Source organism: Drosophila miranda, chromosome XL (genome assembly GCF_003369915.1).
Source record: "Drosophila miranda strain MSH22 chromosome XL, D.miranda_PacBio2.1, whole genome shotgun sequence".
Lineage (NCBI taxonomy): Eukaryota > Metazoa > Arthropoda > Insecta > Diptera > Drosophilidae > Drosophila > Drosophila miranda.
In genome coordinates this window covers 23,542,119-23,558,932 of record NC_046673.1, presented here as the reverse complement: position 1 = coordinate 23,558,932, position 16,814 = coordinate 23,542,119, and the positions used below count along the sequence as shown (strand labels likewise).

Here is a 16,814-nt window from a genome sequence, read left to right as displayed (position 1 = left end):
CTTGTGCGTAGTTTTGTGGAACTTGTACGTCTGCTGCCAGTATCGCATTGAGCATATGATACTGCTTCCTTGGTCGTCCTGGTTTGCCCGTCCGTACTATGGTTGGGCGTCCTGGTCCTCTTATTGGTTCTGGAATTACAAGAATGTCATTACTAGACCTAATCTCCTCCTGATTTTCTGGCTCATTTTCTGGATCTTTAAATTGCTTGCTATCCATTTCGGGTTCAGAGTCCTGGTTTTGTTGAACCTCAATTGATGCCATGTCATTGGAACATGATGCATCTAGTTTGCCCCTTCAGGTTCTACAAAAATGACATCCCTACTCTCTACGAGTTTCCTGGTTTCTTTACTGACCAAACGGTATGCTTTGGCTGTATCCGAGTAGCCCACCATTATATACTCAAAGCCTTTCTGTGCGAACTTTGATTTCTTTGTTTTATCTAGAGCTATCGCTACTGAGCCAAAAACTCTTAAATGCGATACCACTGGCTTTCTACCTGTCCATATTTCAAAAGGTGTCACCCCGCTCAAGCAGCTGCTTGCCACTCTATTTCGCAAATACGTGGCAGTTCGAATCGCTTCTGCCCAATAGCATTCACTTAACCCAGCATGCAGCAGCATACTTCTTGCCATTTCTACCAATGTTCTGTTGGCCCTTTCTGCAACTCCGTTTTGTTGAGGTGTATATGGCACTGTTAAGTTTCGCTTTATTCCATTTTGGTTTAGGTAATTATCAAAAACGTTTAATATGTATTCTCGGCCATTGTCGCTTCGTAAAACCTTGACTTTTTCCCAGTTTGGCACTCAACTTGACTTTTAAATTCTTTAAAAGCCTCGAAAACCTGATCTTTGGTTTTTAGGAAACTTACTGATACATATCTTGAACAATCATCAATAAATGTGGCGAAATATCGATTGCCTCCCATTGACTGCTTTTGCATTGGACCGCATACATCAGTATGTATTAAGTCTAGAACGCCCTTTGACCTGTTTGTGCTCGATTGAATGGTTGCACGCAAATTTTACTTTTTGCGCATGTTGCACACACTTGTTTTGGCTTGTATATGCCCTTGAGACCTATTACCATCTCCTTGTTAACCATTTCCTTTAATGCGTCAAAATGTACATGGCCGAACCTATTGTGCCATTTGAATGCATCTGCCTCAACATTTACAATGTTCATACACTTTTCCTGATTGTCCTGAACCATAAACAATCCATTTTCCAGATGTGCCTTTATAACTATTTTTCCGTTTTCAAAAATCATCGCTTGATTTTTCTCAAACACAACTTTTTTTCCATGTTTTAATAGTTTTGTGACCGATATAAAATTGTACTGCAAATCTGGTACCAAGATAACCTTTTCCAGCGTAACGGATCTATCACCGAACTTTACTTGAACAGTTCCATGCCCTTCAGCAATAAGTGATTTACCGCCGGCTAAAAATACTTTTTGATTATCTTCCGTGAGCGACACAAAGCGTTCCTTGTCACAACATAGATGCGCCGTTGCGCCACTGTCTATGCACCATGCATTTAACATCTGGTCATTTGGCTTAGCTAAACTTAGGATTGGTACATATTTTTCTGGTTCCACTTTGGCATATTCGGTTACGCAAAGCATTGTACCCAATCTTTCCCCGCTTTTACTGTTTGCGCCCTTGTTGTTTGCTCCTTCCTGCTTGCTTTTAGCACGGCATTCCGATTTAAAATGCCCTTCCTTTCCGCACTTAAAACACTTTTTGCCCTTCTTAAAGTTTTTCTTAAAATTGTTGTTGTCATAACTGACGTGTAGTTCCGCCTATTCGCTTCTTCAGAAATTTTTATTTTTAGCATGCTCAAGCTCGGCAAATCATCTCGCGTCTCAATCGCAACAACAAAACTTTCATACGATTTAGGCAAACCATTTAGCAACACAACTGATAAGATCTTTTCATCAACCTTTATGTTGACCTCTGCTAAAGCCTCGTGTACCACCTGGAATTTCCGCAAATATTCCTGTGCACTTATACTATCCGACATTTTTAACGTCAACAATTGTTTAATTAAAAGCACTACCCTTGCTGGTCCGCTTGGCCTGTGAATTTTATTTAGCTTTTGTCATGCCTGTGACGACGATACACAATTTTTAATATTGTTTAGTTGGGTCGATTTAACACAAAGTAAAATTGACGCCAACGCCTTTTGATCCTTTAGTTCAAAAGCTGCACGTTGCTCATTTGTTGCACTTTCACTAAGCTCAATTTTACCACTGACGATTGGCCACAAATCATTTTGTATGAGAACACTTCTCATCAAAACTTCCCATGTGCTATAATTGTTTTCGTCCAGTTTCTCAATATTGAAATTCATATTTCCACTCATTTTTTATACTTATTGTCCCACAGTGTAAAATTTGTAACTGTCGATCGTCTCATGCACAAAGCAACTACGACGACAATACTGTTGTCCGTGTCTTTCTTTTGTTTTTTCGTTTTCTTTTAAGTATCCCTCCGAGTTGCTATTTACACACACACACTCGCGATTTTCTATGCCTTGGTATACACACTTTTGGGTATACACACTCGCGGTTTTGTGCGGCTTGGCATACGCACTTTTTGGTATACACACTTGAGTCTCCGTTCGCTTTTGTGTTTCTTGATCCGTTGGGACTGCTTTATTTTGGACTTTAAACCACGGCAACGGTCCGATTCGCTGCAAAATTCTAATCAAAAAAACACAATGCGAATCTCCGTTGAATTTGTTCAACTTGTTCTTTTGCCTTTCTATGTACACACATACACTAATGAGTCTATGCCATTTTTTTAGCACTGCTTTTCACTAAGCACCAAACAATGTTTATTGTTTCTCACTGTTTCTGTTTTATACTGTTTCTGGGTGAATTGGTGTCTGGGCCCATAACCTGTTAAAGTTATTTTATTTGTAAGACAGCAGAAGATCAGTATACAGAATTATATGTGCTTCCGAGTAACATACGCAAGAGACAGACGCCGAAAGAAGAATATCGATATGAGAACATCGATATGCAGCAGGGCACATGCGCAGTGTTGTTAGAGATCAATATCTAATTATCGTGGCGGTCACTTTGAAAATTTAATATTAAGTTTGATCTTAACGATATTCATTTGACTGAATACCCGTTCAATCACGGCATTTGACCACGGTAGACTTAAAATTCCAATGGAAAATAGAGCGATTTATTCGAAAGATTTGTTTTTGCCAGCTCCTCCCCAACGCTTGACCATAGTGTTGGTATAATATTTAGAGCGATCGATTTTCTCATGGTAGTCGCACGCAATCCCTTCGGTAAATTCGGCTATGGGGTCGGAAACGATTCCTTCTGGATGTTACACACATCCATTTTCACCAAAAATCTAATATTTCCCCATACTCATTTTGAGTATCGGGTATACAAATGTTGAAGAAAAATTATTTTTTTTTTTTTATATATTTTTTTTTTAACTTTATAAAAACATTTATTGCGGATGCATCTGCAGCTGGATTGGTACTCAGCCCCTTGGATATTCTCCATATGGACCGACAAATAAAAAAAAATACACTTATGGTAATCTCTTAGCATTAGGGACCATTAGGGTTCATGTATCCTTGCTGCACGTACAACGCAGAGGGCAATGAATCGCTCCAGCGTCATGGCAAAGTCTGATTCGATGTCGGTTTTTTTACACAATACCTTGCACACGGTTAGGAAGTATGTGCGCATTTTCTCTCCAAGATCACTTTCGAGAAACTCGTGACGATTAATCCAATGAATTAATGAACATGTCATGGTATTGATCAGAGTTCGCCAGCTGCTGCCAGCTGACCAACTTTGCCATTTCGAATGCATTACGCGCATTTCCAGTCATTTGCAGTCTTGCTGGGACTTTGGTGTATCTGCTCAAGATGGTCAGAAGCAGGGCCAGGGCAACGTCACTGCCAGATCCAGATGAGAGCATTAAACGGGGAAAGGCCGCCTGCATATTCAAGAAATTTTCCAAACGCTTGGCTCCCACGCCTTGCACAAAGTTCTTATACAAGCCATTGGCAATAAATTCAATCTGGTCTGGATAAAGAATATATACTAAATTGGAGACAGTATCTAACAGCGTGAAGCGTTTATTAATGACTATAAAATTATCCTGTTCGTATGTCATCATCATTATGGCCAGAATATATAAATCAAGCTTCTCTTCCAGATCAAAATCTGCCCAAACATATCTGGACAAAGTCGCCTGCAAATAGCTTAGCAGCTGATAGCAATCTGATATTTGCAGTGCACGTTGAAAGTAATCCTTTATAGTCGATTTGGCCAGGAATGTTTTCAAGTCCTCATGATCGTAGCTCTTTCGAATCTTATCCTCGTCTGATTCAATGGAAGAATCAAGTAATTCCGTCGGATTCATTGTAAAATTGTATAAAGCGCGCCTCCCCTTGTAAACAAAACAAACGCAGCAGAAGAAGGATTAATGGCTGCATAAAATCATTTTATTTTAATGCTTTATATGCTTATTTTGTTTAATAAAACATGTATATGAATATAATGAGCGGACATACATGTGTTCAAATAAATCATGAAAAACGTGTTGAACCGTGCTTTGAATATTTTAACGGTGCGGGTTAGTGCGTGCTGGAACTTTTTACTTCAGTGCCACGATGAGTCGTGCCAAACTATTTCAGTCCTTGCCCATCTCTAGTACATATATATGTATGTGTGCTGCCCATGCCCATTCCCATACACACACACATATACATACATTACGGCAAAGCAGAGGCTCCGCCATTTTGACGCGGCTACGTCGCCGACTGCTGCTTTTCCTATAAAAAGGCCGGCACCAAGCGCTCTCGGTCCATTATATCCATATTTTTGATCTGCTCGGACCACTTCCTTTTCCTCTTACTTATTGTTATTTTTCTAATACTAATGGCATTCTTTAGCAGAGTGCTACGGCCATGTCGGAAGTATTTGCTTAAATTGAAATAAAATTATTATCTGGCGGCGGCGGTTGCGGCGGTTGCGACGGCGGCAGCCGCCACCCAGGCTGGTGAATTCTGCATCGTTATTAAGGGCCCCTCCGGAACACTGTGGTCTCTGGGATAGTGATTCCAGATTCTGAGCGTCAAAATATGCTATATCTTACAAAAATACAAGCTAGAACAAGCTACAAATATATATATAGATTTCTAATTGTGTTATTATTTCATCTAATTCGCTATTACTCGAATCGGTATATTTATCGCTGGAACGTGTTGAATTTAAATATTTCCCGGTGATTGGTGGTTGTGGCAACATTTGGTATGACAGCGCAATCCATATTCGTTAAATTTCAAAAGAATTCTAGTCGTATACATCAAACAAGTAAATATTTCTAAAACAAACCATATATTTAATATTAAGTTTGATCTTAGCGATATTCATTTGACTGAATACCCGTTCAATCACGGCATTTGACCACGGTAGACTTAAAATTCCAATGGAAAATAGAGCGATTTATTCGAAAGATTTGTTTTTGCCAGCACCTCCCCAACGCATGACCATAGTGTTGGTATAATATTTAGAGCGATCGATTTTCTCATGGTAGTCGCACGCAATCCCTTCGGTAAATTCGGCTATGGGGTCGGAAACGATTCCTTCTAGATATTACACACATCCATTTTCACCAAAAATCTAATATTTCCCCATACTCATTTTGAGTATCGGGTATACAAATGTTGAAGAAAAATTATTAATGGCTGCATAAAATTTAAATATTTATATATCAGTAAAATCATTTTATTTTAATGCTTTATATGCTTATTTTGTTTAATAAAACATATATATGAATATAATGAGCGGACATACATGTGCTCAAATAAATCATGAAAAACGTGTTGAACCGTGCTTTGAATATTTTAACGGTGCGCGTTAGTGCGTGCTGGAACTTTTTACTTCAGTGCCACGATGAGTCGTGCCAAACTATTTCAGTCCTTGCCCATCTCTAGTACATATATATGTATGTGTGCTGCCCATAGCCCATTCCCATACACACACACATATACATACATTACGGCAAAGCAGAGGCTCCGCCATTTTGACGCGGCTACGTCGCCGACTGCTGCTTTTCCTATAAAAAGGCCGGCACCAAGCGCTCTCGGTCCATTATATCCATATTTTTGACCTGCTCGGACCACTTCCTTTTCCTCTTACTTATTGTTATTTTTCTAATACTAATGGCATTCTTTAGCAGAGTGCTACGGCCATGTCGGAAGTATTTGCTTAAATTGAAATAAAATTATTATCTGGCGGCGCCGGTTGCGGCGGTTGCGACGGTTGCGACGGCGGCAGCCGCCACCCAGGCTGGTGAATTCTGCATCGTTATTAAGGGCCCCAAAAATCTAATATTTCCCCATACTCATTTTGAGTATCGGGTATACAAATGTTGAAGAAAAATTATTTTTTTTTTTTTTAACTTTATAAAAACATTTATTGCGGATGCATCTGCAGCTGGATTGGTACTCAGCCCCTTGGATATTCTCCATATGGACCGACAAATAAAAAAAAATACACTTATGGTAATCTCTTAGCATTAGGGACCATTAGGGTTCATGTATCCTTGCTGCACGTACAACGCAGAGGGCAATGAATCGCTCCAGCGTCATGGCAAAGTCTGATTCGATGTCGGTTTTTTTACACAATACCTTGCACACGGTTAGGAAGTATGTGCGCATTTTCTCTCCAAGATCACTTTCGAGAAACTCGTGACGATTAATCCACATATTTATGACGAGGAAAAACGAGCGCATCAGAATGAACATGTCATGGTATTGATCAGAGTTCGCCAGCTGCTGCCAGCTGACCAACTTTGCCATTTCGAATGCATTACGCGCATTTCCAGTCATTTGCAGTCTTGCTGGGACTTTTGTGTATCTGCTCAAGATGGTCAGAAGCAGGGCCAGGGCAATGTCACTGCCAGATCCAGATGAGAGCATTAAACGGGGAAAGGCCGCCTGCATATTCAAGAAATTTTCCAAACGCTTGGCTCCCACGCCTTGCACAAAGTTCTTATACAAGCCATTGGCAATAAATTCAATCTGGTCTGGATAAAGAATATATACTAAATTGGAGACAGTATCTAACAGCGTGAAGCGTTTATTAATGACTATAAAATTATCCTGCTCGTATGTCATCATCATTATGGCCAGAATATATAAATCAAGCATCTCTTCCAGATCAAAATCTGCCCAAACATATCTGGACAAAGTCGCCTGCAAATAGCTTAGCAGCTGATAGCAATCTGATATTTGCAGTGCACGTTGAAAGTAATCCTTTATAGTCGATTTGGCCAGGAATGTTTTCAAGTCCTCATGATCGTAGCTCTTTCGAATCTTATCCTCGTCTGATTCAATGGAAGAATCAAGTAATTCCGTCGGATTCATTGTAAAATTGTATAAAGCGCGCCTCCCCTTGTAAACAAAACAAACGCAGCAGAAGAAGGATTAATGGCTGCATAAAATTTAAATATTTATATGGCTGGTGAGTTCTGCATCGTTATTAAGGGCCCCTCCGGAACACTGTGGTCTCTGGGACAGTGATTCCAGATTCTGAGCGTCAAAATATGCTATATCTTACAAAAATACAAGCTAGAACAAGCTACAAATAGATATATAGATTTCTAATTGTGTTATTATTTCATCTAATTCGCTATTACTCGAATCGGTATATTTATCGCTTGAACGTGTTGAATTTAAATATTTCCCGGTGATTGGTGGTTGTGGCAACATTTGGTATGACAGCGCAATCCATATTCGTTAAATTTCAAAAGAATTCTAGTCGTATACATCAAACAAGTAAATATTTCTAAAACAAACCATATATTTAATATTAAGTTTGATCTTAACAATATTCATTTGACTGAATACCCGTTCAATCACGGCATTTGACCACGGTAGACTTAAAATTCCAATGGAAAATAGAGCGATTTATTCGAAAGATTTGTTTTTGCCAGCACCTCCCCAACGCTTGGTATAATATTTAGAGCGATCGATTTTCTCATGGTAGTCGCACGCAATCCCTTCGGGAAATTCGGCTATGGGGTCGGATTTTATTTTATTTTAATGCTTTATATGCTTATTTTGTTTAATAAAACATATATATGAATATAATGAGCGGACATACATGTGTTCAAATAAATCATGAAAAACGTGTTGAACCGTGCTTTGAATATTTTAACGGTGCGGGTTAGTGCGTGCTGGAACTTTTTACTTCAGTGCCACGATGAGTCGTGCCAAACTATTTCAGTCGTTGCCCATCTCTAGTACATATATATGTATGTGTGCTGCCCATAGCCCATTCCCATACACACACACATATACATACATTACGGCAAGGTATGTATATGTGTGTGCATACCTTGCCGTCACAAGAAAAATTAGAATTACAGAAAACATTCGAGAAACAAACAAAAAAATCAAAAAAATACAAATAAAAACCGAAATTTAATTAACTTTTTCAATGAAACGTAACACCTTTAGGGGGGTATAAAATGCATTAACAATTTGAATCTACTTGGGGGGTATAGGATGGTCTTTTAGTTCAACTTTCTCTCTTCCATCTTCATGCTCTTCTTTCTCCAAAACAAAATTGAATTTTGCATACGATTTCAGGGCACAAGGCATTGTTGGACAGAGTTGAGCGCTTTCAAGTGCGGTTGTTTTGAATCACGGGCTCCTGATTTTCCGTTTTTAGCATCCGCGCTGCGCGTGTTACCTGGAAGGGTTGCGGCGGTTGCGACGGCGGCAGCCGCCACCCAGGCTGGTGAATTCTGCATCGTTATTAAGGGCCCCTCCGGAACACTGTGGTCTCTGGGACAGTGATTCCAGACTCTGAGCGTCAAAATATGCTATATCTTACAAAAATACAAGCTAGAACAAGCTACAAATAGATATATAGATTTATAATTGTGTTATTATTTCATCTAATTCGCTATTACTCGAATCGGTATATTTATCGCTGGAACGTGTTGAATTTAAATATTTCCCGGTGATTGGTGGTTGTGGCAACATTTGGTATGACAGCGCAATCCACATTCGTTAAATTTCAAAAGAATTCTAGTCGTATACATCAAACAAGTAAATATTTCTAAAACAAACCATATATTTAATATTAAGTTTGATCTTAACGATATTCATTTGACTGAATACCCGTTCAATCACGGCATTTGACCACGGTAGACCTAAAATTCCAATGGAAAATAGAGCGGTTTATTCGAAAGATTTGTTTTTGCCAGCAACTCCCCAACGCTTGACCATAGTGTTGGTATAATATTTAGAGCGATCGATTTTCTTATGGTAGTCGCACGCAATCCCTTCGGGAAATTCGGCTATGGGGTCGGAAACGATTCCTTCTGGATGTTACACACATCCATTTTCACCAAAAATCTAATATTTCCCCATACTCATTTTGAGTATCGGGTATACAAATGTTGAAGAAAAATTTTTTTTATTTTTTTTATTTTTATTTTTTTAACTTTATAAAAACATTTATTGCGGATGCATCTGCAGCTGGATTGGTACTCAGCCCCTTGGATATTCTCCATATGGACCGACAAATAAAAAAAATACACTTATGGTAATCTCTTAGCATTAGGGACCATTAGGGTTCATGTATCCTTGCTGCACGTACAACGCAGAGGGCAATGAATCGCTCCAGCGTCATGGCAAAGTTTGATTCGATGTCGGTTTTTTTACACAATACCTTGCACACGGTTAGGAAGTATGTGCGCATTTTCTCTCCAAGATCACTTTCGAGAAAGTCGTGACGATTAATCCACATATTTATGACGAGGAAAAACGAGCGCATCAGAATGAACATGTCATGGTATTGATCAGAGTTCGCCAGCTGCTGCCAGCTGACCAACTTTGCCATTTCGAATGCATTACGCGCATTTCCAGTCATTTGCAGTCTTGCTGGGACTTTGGTGTATCTGCTCAAGATGGTCAGAAGCAGGGCCAGGGCAACGTCACTGCCAGATCCAGATGAGAGCATTAAACGGGGAAAGGCCGCCTGCATATTCAAGAAATTTTCCAAACGCTTGGCTCCCACGCCTTGCACAAAGTTCTTATACAAGCCATTGGCAATAAATTCAATCTGGTCTGGATAAAGAATATATACTAAATTGGAGACAGTATCTAACAGCGTGAAGCGTTTATTAATGACTATAAAATTATCCTGTTCGTATGTCATCATCATTATGGCCAGAATATATAAATCAAGCTTCTCTTCCAGATCAAAATCTGCCCAAACATATCTGGACAAAGTCGCCTGCAAATAGCTTAGCAGCTGATAGCAATCTGATATTTGCAGTGCACGTTGAAAGTAATCCTTTATAGTCGATTTGGCCAGGAATGTTTTCAAGTCCTCATGATCGTAGCTCTTTCGAATCTTATCCTCGTCTGATTCAATGGAAGAATCAAGTAATTCCGTCGGATTCATTGTAAAATTGTATAAAGCGCGCCTCCCCTTGTAAACAAAACAAACGCAGCAGAAGAAGGATTAATGGCTGCATAAAATTTAAATATTTATATATCAGTAAAATCATTTTATTTTAATGCTTTATATGCTTATTTTGTTTAATAAAACATATATATGAATATAATGAGCGGACATACATGTGTTCAAATAAATCATGAAAAACGTGTTGAACCGTGCTTTGAATATTTTAACGGTGCGCGTTAGTGCGTGCTGGAACTTTTTACTTCAGTGCCACGATGAGTCGTGCCAAACTATTTCAGTCCTTGCCCATCTCTAGTACATATATATGTTTGCGTGCTGCCCATAGCCCATTCCCATACACACACACATATACATACATTACGGCAAAGCAGAGGCTCCGCCATTTTGACGCGGCTACGTCGCCGACTGCTGCTTTTCCTATAAAAAGGCCGGCACCAAGCGCTCTCGGTCCATTATATCCATATTTTTGACCTGCTCGGACCACTTCCTTTTCCTCTTACTTATTGTTATTTTTCTAATACTAATGGCATTCTTTAGCAGAGTGCTACGGCCATGTCGGAAGTATTTGCTTAAATTGAAATAAAATTATTATCTGGCGGCGGCGGTTGCGGCGGTTGCGACGGCGGCAGCCGCCACCCAGGCTGGTGAATTCTGCATCGTTATTAAGGGCCCCTCCGGAACACTGTGGTCTCTGGGATAGTGATTCCAGATTCTGAGCGTCAAAATATGCTATATCTTACAAAAATACAAGCTAGAACAAGCTACAAATAGACATATAGATTTCTAATTGTGTTATTATTTCATCTAATTCGCTATTACTCGAATCGGTATATTTATCGCTGGAACGTGTTGAATTTAAATATTTCCCGGTGATTGGTGGTTGTGGCAACATTTGGTATGACAGCGCAATCCATATTCGTTAAATTTCAAAAGAATTCTAGTCGTATACATCAAACAAGTAAATATTTCTAAAACAAACCATATATTTAATATTAAGTTTGATCTTAACGATATTTATTTGACTGAATACCCGTTCAATCACGGCATTTGACCACGGTAGACTTAAAATTCCAATGGAAAATAGAGCGGTTTATTCGAAAGATTTGTTTTTGCCAGCACCTCCCCAACGCTTGACCATAGTGTTGGTATAATATTTAGAGCGATCGATTTTCTCATGGTAGTCGCACGCAATACCTTCGGGAAATTCGGCTATGGGGTCGGAAACGATTCCTTCTGGATATTACACACATCCATTTTCACCAAAAATCTAATATTTCCCCATACTCATTTTGAGTATCGGGTATACAAATGTTGAAGAAAAATAATTTTTTTTTTTTTATTTTTTAACTTTATAAAAACATTTATTGCGGATGCATCTGCAGCTGGATTGGTACTCAGCCCCTTGGATATTCTCCATATGGACCGACAAATAAAAAAAAATACACTTATGGTAATCTCTTAGCATTAGGGACCATTAGGGTTCATGTATCCTTGCTGCACGTACAACGCAGAGGGCAATGAATCGCTCCAGCGTCATGGTGATTCGATGTCGGTTTTTTTACACAATACCTTGCACACGGTTAGGAAGTATGTGCGCATTTTCTCTCCAAGATCACTTTCGAGAAACTCGTGACGATTAATCCACATATTTATGACGAGGAAAAACGAGCGCATCAGAATGAACATGTCATGGTATTGATCAGAGTTCGCCAGCTGCTGCCAGCTGACCAACTTTGCCATTTCGAATGCATTACGCGCATTTCCAGTCATTTGCAGTCTTGCTGGGACTTTGGTGTATCTGCTCAAGATGGTCAGAAGCAGGGCCAGGGCAATGTCACTGCCAGATCCAGATGAGAGCATTAAACGGGGAAAGGCCGCCTGCATATTCAAGAAATTTTCCAAACGCTTGGCTCCCACGCCTTGCACAAAGTTCTTATACAAGCCATTGGCAATAAATTCAATCTGGTCTGGATAAAGAATATATACTAAATTGGAGACAGTATCTAACAGCGTGAAGCGTTTATTAATGACTATAAAATTATCCTGTTCGTATGTCATCATCATTATGGCCAGAATATATAAATCAAGCTTCTCTTCCAGATCAAAATCTGCCCAAACATATCTGGACAAAGTCGCCTGCAAATAGCTTAGCAGCTGATAGCAATCTGATATTTGCAGTGCACGTTGAAAGTAATCCTTTATAGTCGATTTGGCCAGGAATGTTTTCAAGTCCTCATGATCGTAGCTCTTTCGAATCTTATCCTCGTCTGATTCAATGGAAGAATCAAGTAATTCCGTCGGATTCATTGTAAAATTGTATAAAGCGCGCCTCCCCTTGTAAACAAAACAAACGCAGCAGAAGAAGGATTAATGGCTGCATAAAATTTAAATATTTATATGGCTGGTGAGTTCTGCATCGTTATTAAGGGCCCCTCCGGAACACTGTGGTCTCTGGGACAGTGATTCCAGATTCTGAGCGTCAAAATATGCTATATCTTACAAAAATACAAGCTAGAACAAGCTACAAATAGATATATAGATTTCTAATTGTGTTATTATTTCATCTAATTGGCTATTACTCGAATCGGTATATTTATCGCTGGAACGTGTTGAATTTAAATATTTCCCGGTGATTGGTGGTCGTGGCAACATTTGGTATGACAGCGCAATCCATATTCGTTAAATTTCAAAAGAATTCTAGTCGTATACATCAAACAAGTAAATATTTCTAAAACAAACCATATATTTAATATTAAGTTTGATCTTAACGATATTCATTTGACTGAATACCCGTTCAATCACGGCATTTGACCACGGTAGACTTAAAATTCCAATGGAAAATAGAGCGATTTATTCGAAAGATTTGTTTTTGCCAGCACCTCCCCAACGCTTGACCATAGTGTTGGTATAATATTTAGAGCGATCGATTTTCTCATGGTAGTCGCACGCAATCCCTTCGGGAAATTCGGCTATGGGGTCGGATTTTATTTTATTTTAATGCTTTATATGCTTATTTTGTTTAATAAAACATATATATGAATATAATGAGCGGACATACATGTGTTCAAATAAATCATGAAAAACGTGTTGAACCGTGCTTTGAATATTTTAACGGTGCGGGTTAGTGCGTGCTGGAACTTTTTACTTCAGTGCCACGATGAGTCGTGCCAAACTATTTCAGTCCTTGCCCATCTCTAGTACATATATATGTATGTGTGCTGCCCATAGCCCATTCCCATACACACACACATATACATACATTACGGCAAGGTATGTATATGTTTGTGCATACCTTGCCGTCACAAGAAAAATTAGAATTACAGAAAACATTCGAGAAACAAACAAAAAAATCAAAAAAATACAAATAAAAACCGAAATTTAATTAACTTTTTCAATGAAACGTAACACCTTTAGGGGGGTATAAAATGCATTAACAATTTGCATCTACTTGGGGGGTATAGGATGGTCTTTTAGTTCAACTTTCTCTCTTCCATCTTCATGCTCTTCTTTCTCCAAAACAAAATTGAATTTTGCATACGATTTCAGGGCGCAAGGCGTTGTTGGACAGAGTTGAGCGTTTTCAAGTGCGGTTGTTTTGAATCACGGGCTCCTGATTTTCCGTTTTTAGCATCCGCGCTGCGCGTGTTACCTGGAAGGGTTGCGGCGGTTGCGACGGCGGCAGCCGCCACCCAGGCTGGTGAATTCTGCATCGTTATTAAGGGCCCCTCCGGAACAATGTGGTCTCTGGGACAGTGATTCCAGATTCTGAGCGTCAAAATATGCTATATCTTACAAAAATACAAGCTAGAACAAGCTACAAATAGATATATAGATTTCTAATTGTGTTATTATTTCATCTAATTCGCTATTACTCGAATCGGTATATTTATCGCTGGAACGTGTTGAATTTAAATATTTCCCGGTGATTGGTGGTTGTGGCAACATTTGGTATGACAGCGCAATCCATATTCGTTAAATTTCAAAAGAATTCTAGTCGTATACATCAAACAAGTAAATATTTCTAAAACAAACCATATATTTAATATTAAGTTTGATCTTAACGATATTCATTTGACTGAATACCCGTTCAATCACGGCATTTGACCACGGTAGACTTAAAATTCCAATGGAAAATAGAGCGATTTATTCGAAAGATTTGTTTTTGCCAGCACCTCCCCAACGCTTGACCATAGTGTTGGTATAATATTTAGAGCGATCGATTTTCTCATGGTAGTCGCACGCAATCCCTTCGGGAAATTCGGCTATGGGGTCGGATTTTATTTTATTTTATAGCTTTATATGCTTATTTTGTTTAATAAAACATATATATGAATATAATGAGCGGACATACATGTGTTCAAATATATCATGAAAAACGTGTTGAACCGTGCTTTGAATATTTTAACGGTGCGGGTTAGTGCGTGCTGGAACTTTTTACTTCAGTGCCACGATGAGTCGTGCCAAACTATTTCAGTCCTTGCCCATCTCTAGTACATATATATGTATGTGTGCTGCCCATAGCCCATTCCCATACACACACACATATACATACATTACGGCAAAGCAGAGGCTCCGCCATTTTGACGCGGCTACGTCGCCGACTGCTGCTTTTCCTATAAAAAGGCCGGCACCAAGCGCTCTTGGTCCATTATATCCATATTTTTGACCTGCTCGGACCACTTCCTTTTCCTCTTACTTATTGTTATTTTTCTAATACTAATGGCATTCTTTAGCAGAGTGCTACGGCCATGTCGGAAGTATTTGCTTAAATTGAAATAAAATTATTATCTGGTTGCGGCGGTTGCGACGGCGGCAGCCGCCACCCAGGCTGGTGAATTCTGCATCGTTATTAAGGGCCCCTCCGGAACACTGTGGTCTCTGGGATAGTGATTCCAGATTCTGAGCGTCAAAATATGCTATATCTTACAAAAATACAAGCTAGAACAAGCTACAAATAGATACATAGATTTCTAATTGTGTTATTATTTCATCTAATTCGCTATTACTCGAATCGGTATATTTATCGCTGGAACGTGTTGAATTTAAATATTTCCCGGTGATTGGTGGTTGTGGCAACATTTGGTATGACAGCGCAATCCATATTCGTTAAATTTCAAAAGAATACTAGTCGTATACATCAAACAAATAAATATTTCTAAAACAAACCATATATTTAATATTAAGTTTGATCTTAACGATATTCATTTGACTGAATACCCGTTCAATCACGGCATTTGACCACGGTAGACTTAAAATTCCAATGGAAAATAGAGCGGTTTATTCGAAAGATTTGTTTTTGCCAGCACCTCCCCAACGCTTGACCATAGTGTTGGTATAATATTTAGAGCGATCGATTTTCTCATGGTAGTCGCACGCAATCCCTTCGGGAAATTCGGCTATGGGGTCGGAAACGATTCCTTCTGGATATTACACACATCCATTTTCACCAAAAATCTAATATTTCCCCATACTCATTTTGAGTATCGGGTATACAAATGTTGAAGAAAAATTATTAATGGCTGCATAAAATTTAAATATTTATATATCAGTAAAATCATTTTATTTTAATGCTTTATATGCTTATTTTGTTTAATAAAACATATATATGAATATAATGAGCGGACCTACATGTGTTCAAATAAATCATGAAAAACGTGTTGAACCGTGCTTTGAATATTTTAACGGTGCGGGCTAGTGCGTGCTGGAACTTTTTACTTCAGTGCCACGATGAGTCGTGCAAAACTATTTCAGTCCTTGCCCATCTCTAGTACATATATATGTATGTGTGCTGCCCATAGCCCATTCCCATACACACACACATATACATACATTACTGCAAAGCAGAGGCTCCGCCATTTTGACGCGGCTACGTCGCCGACTGCTGCTTTTCCTATAAAAAGGCCGGCACCAAGCGCTCTCGGTCCATTATATCCATATTTTTGACCTGCTCGGACCACTTCCTTTTCCTCTTACTTATTGTTATTTTTCTAATACTAATGGCATTCTTTAGCAGAGTGCTACGGCCATGTCGGAAGTATTTGCTTAAATTGAAATAAAATTATTATCTGGCGGCGCCGGTTGCGGCGGTTGCGACGGTTGCGACGGCGGCAGCCGCCACCCAGGCTGGTGAATTCTGCATCGTTATTAAGGGCCCCTCCGGAACACTGTGGTCTCTGGGATAGTGATTCCAGATTCTGAGCGTCAAAATATGCTATATCTTACAAAAATACAAGCTAGAACAAGCTACAAATAGATATATAGATTTCTAATTGTGTTATTATTTCATCTAATACGCTATTACTCGAATCGGTATATTTATCGCTGG

At 39.1% G+C, this 16,814-nt stretch overlaps 4 protein-coding genes across 4 annotated transcripts; all 4 read right to left on the bottom strand.

Moving 5' to 3' along the window:
* Positions 1 to 3,758: 3,758 nt before the first annotated feature.
* Positions 3,759 to 4,403, bottom strand: LOC117191335. The gene has a single exon (XM_033396242.1). The coding sequence runs from the start codon at positions 4,401 to 4,403 to the stop codon at positions 3,759 to 3,761; it is 645 nt and encodes a 214-aa protein (XP_033252133.1).
* Positions 4,404 to 6,573: 2,170 nt separating this feature from the next.
* Positions 6,574 to 7,413, bottom strand: LOC117191330. The gene has a single exon (XM_033396235.1). It carries the CDS (start codon positions 7,411 to 7,413, stop codon positions 6,574 to 6,576), a length of 840 nt encoding a protein of 279 aa, XP_033252126.1.
* Positions 7,414 to 9,628: 2,215 nt separating this feature from the next.
* On the bottom strand, positions 9,629 to 10,468 carry LOC117191322. The gene has a single exon (XM_033396226.1). It carries the CDS (start codon positions 10,466 to 10,468, stop codon positions 9,629 to 9,631), a length of 840 nt encoding a protein of 279 aa, XP_033252117.1.
* A 1,554-nt stretch (positions 10,469 to 12,022) lies between these two features.
* On the bottom strand, positions 12,023 to 12,796 carry LOC117191313. The gene has a single exon (XM_033396217.1). It carries the CDS (start codon positions 12,794 to 12,796, stop codon positions 12,023 to 12,025), a length of 774 nt encoding a protein of 257 aa, XP_033252108.1.
* Positions 12,797 to 16,814: the final 4,018 nt, after the last annotated feature.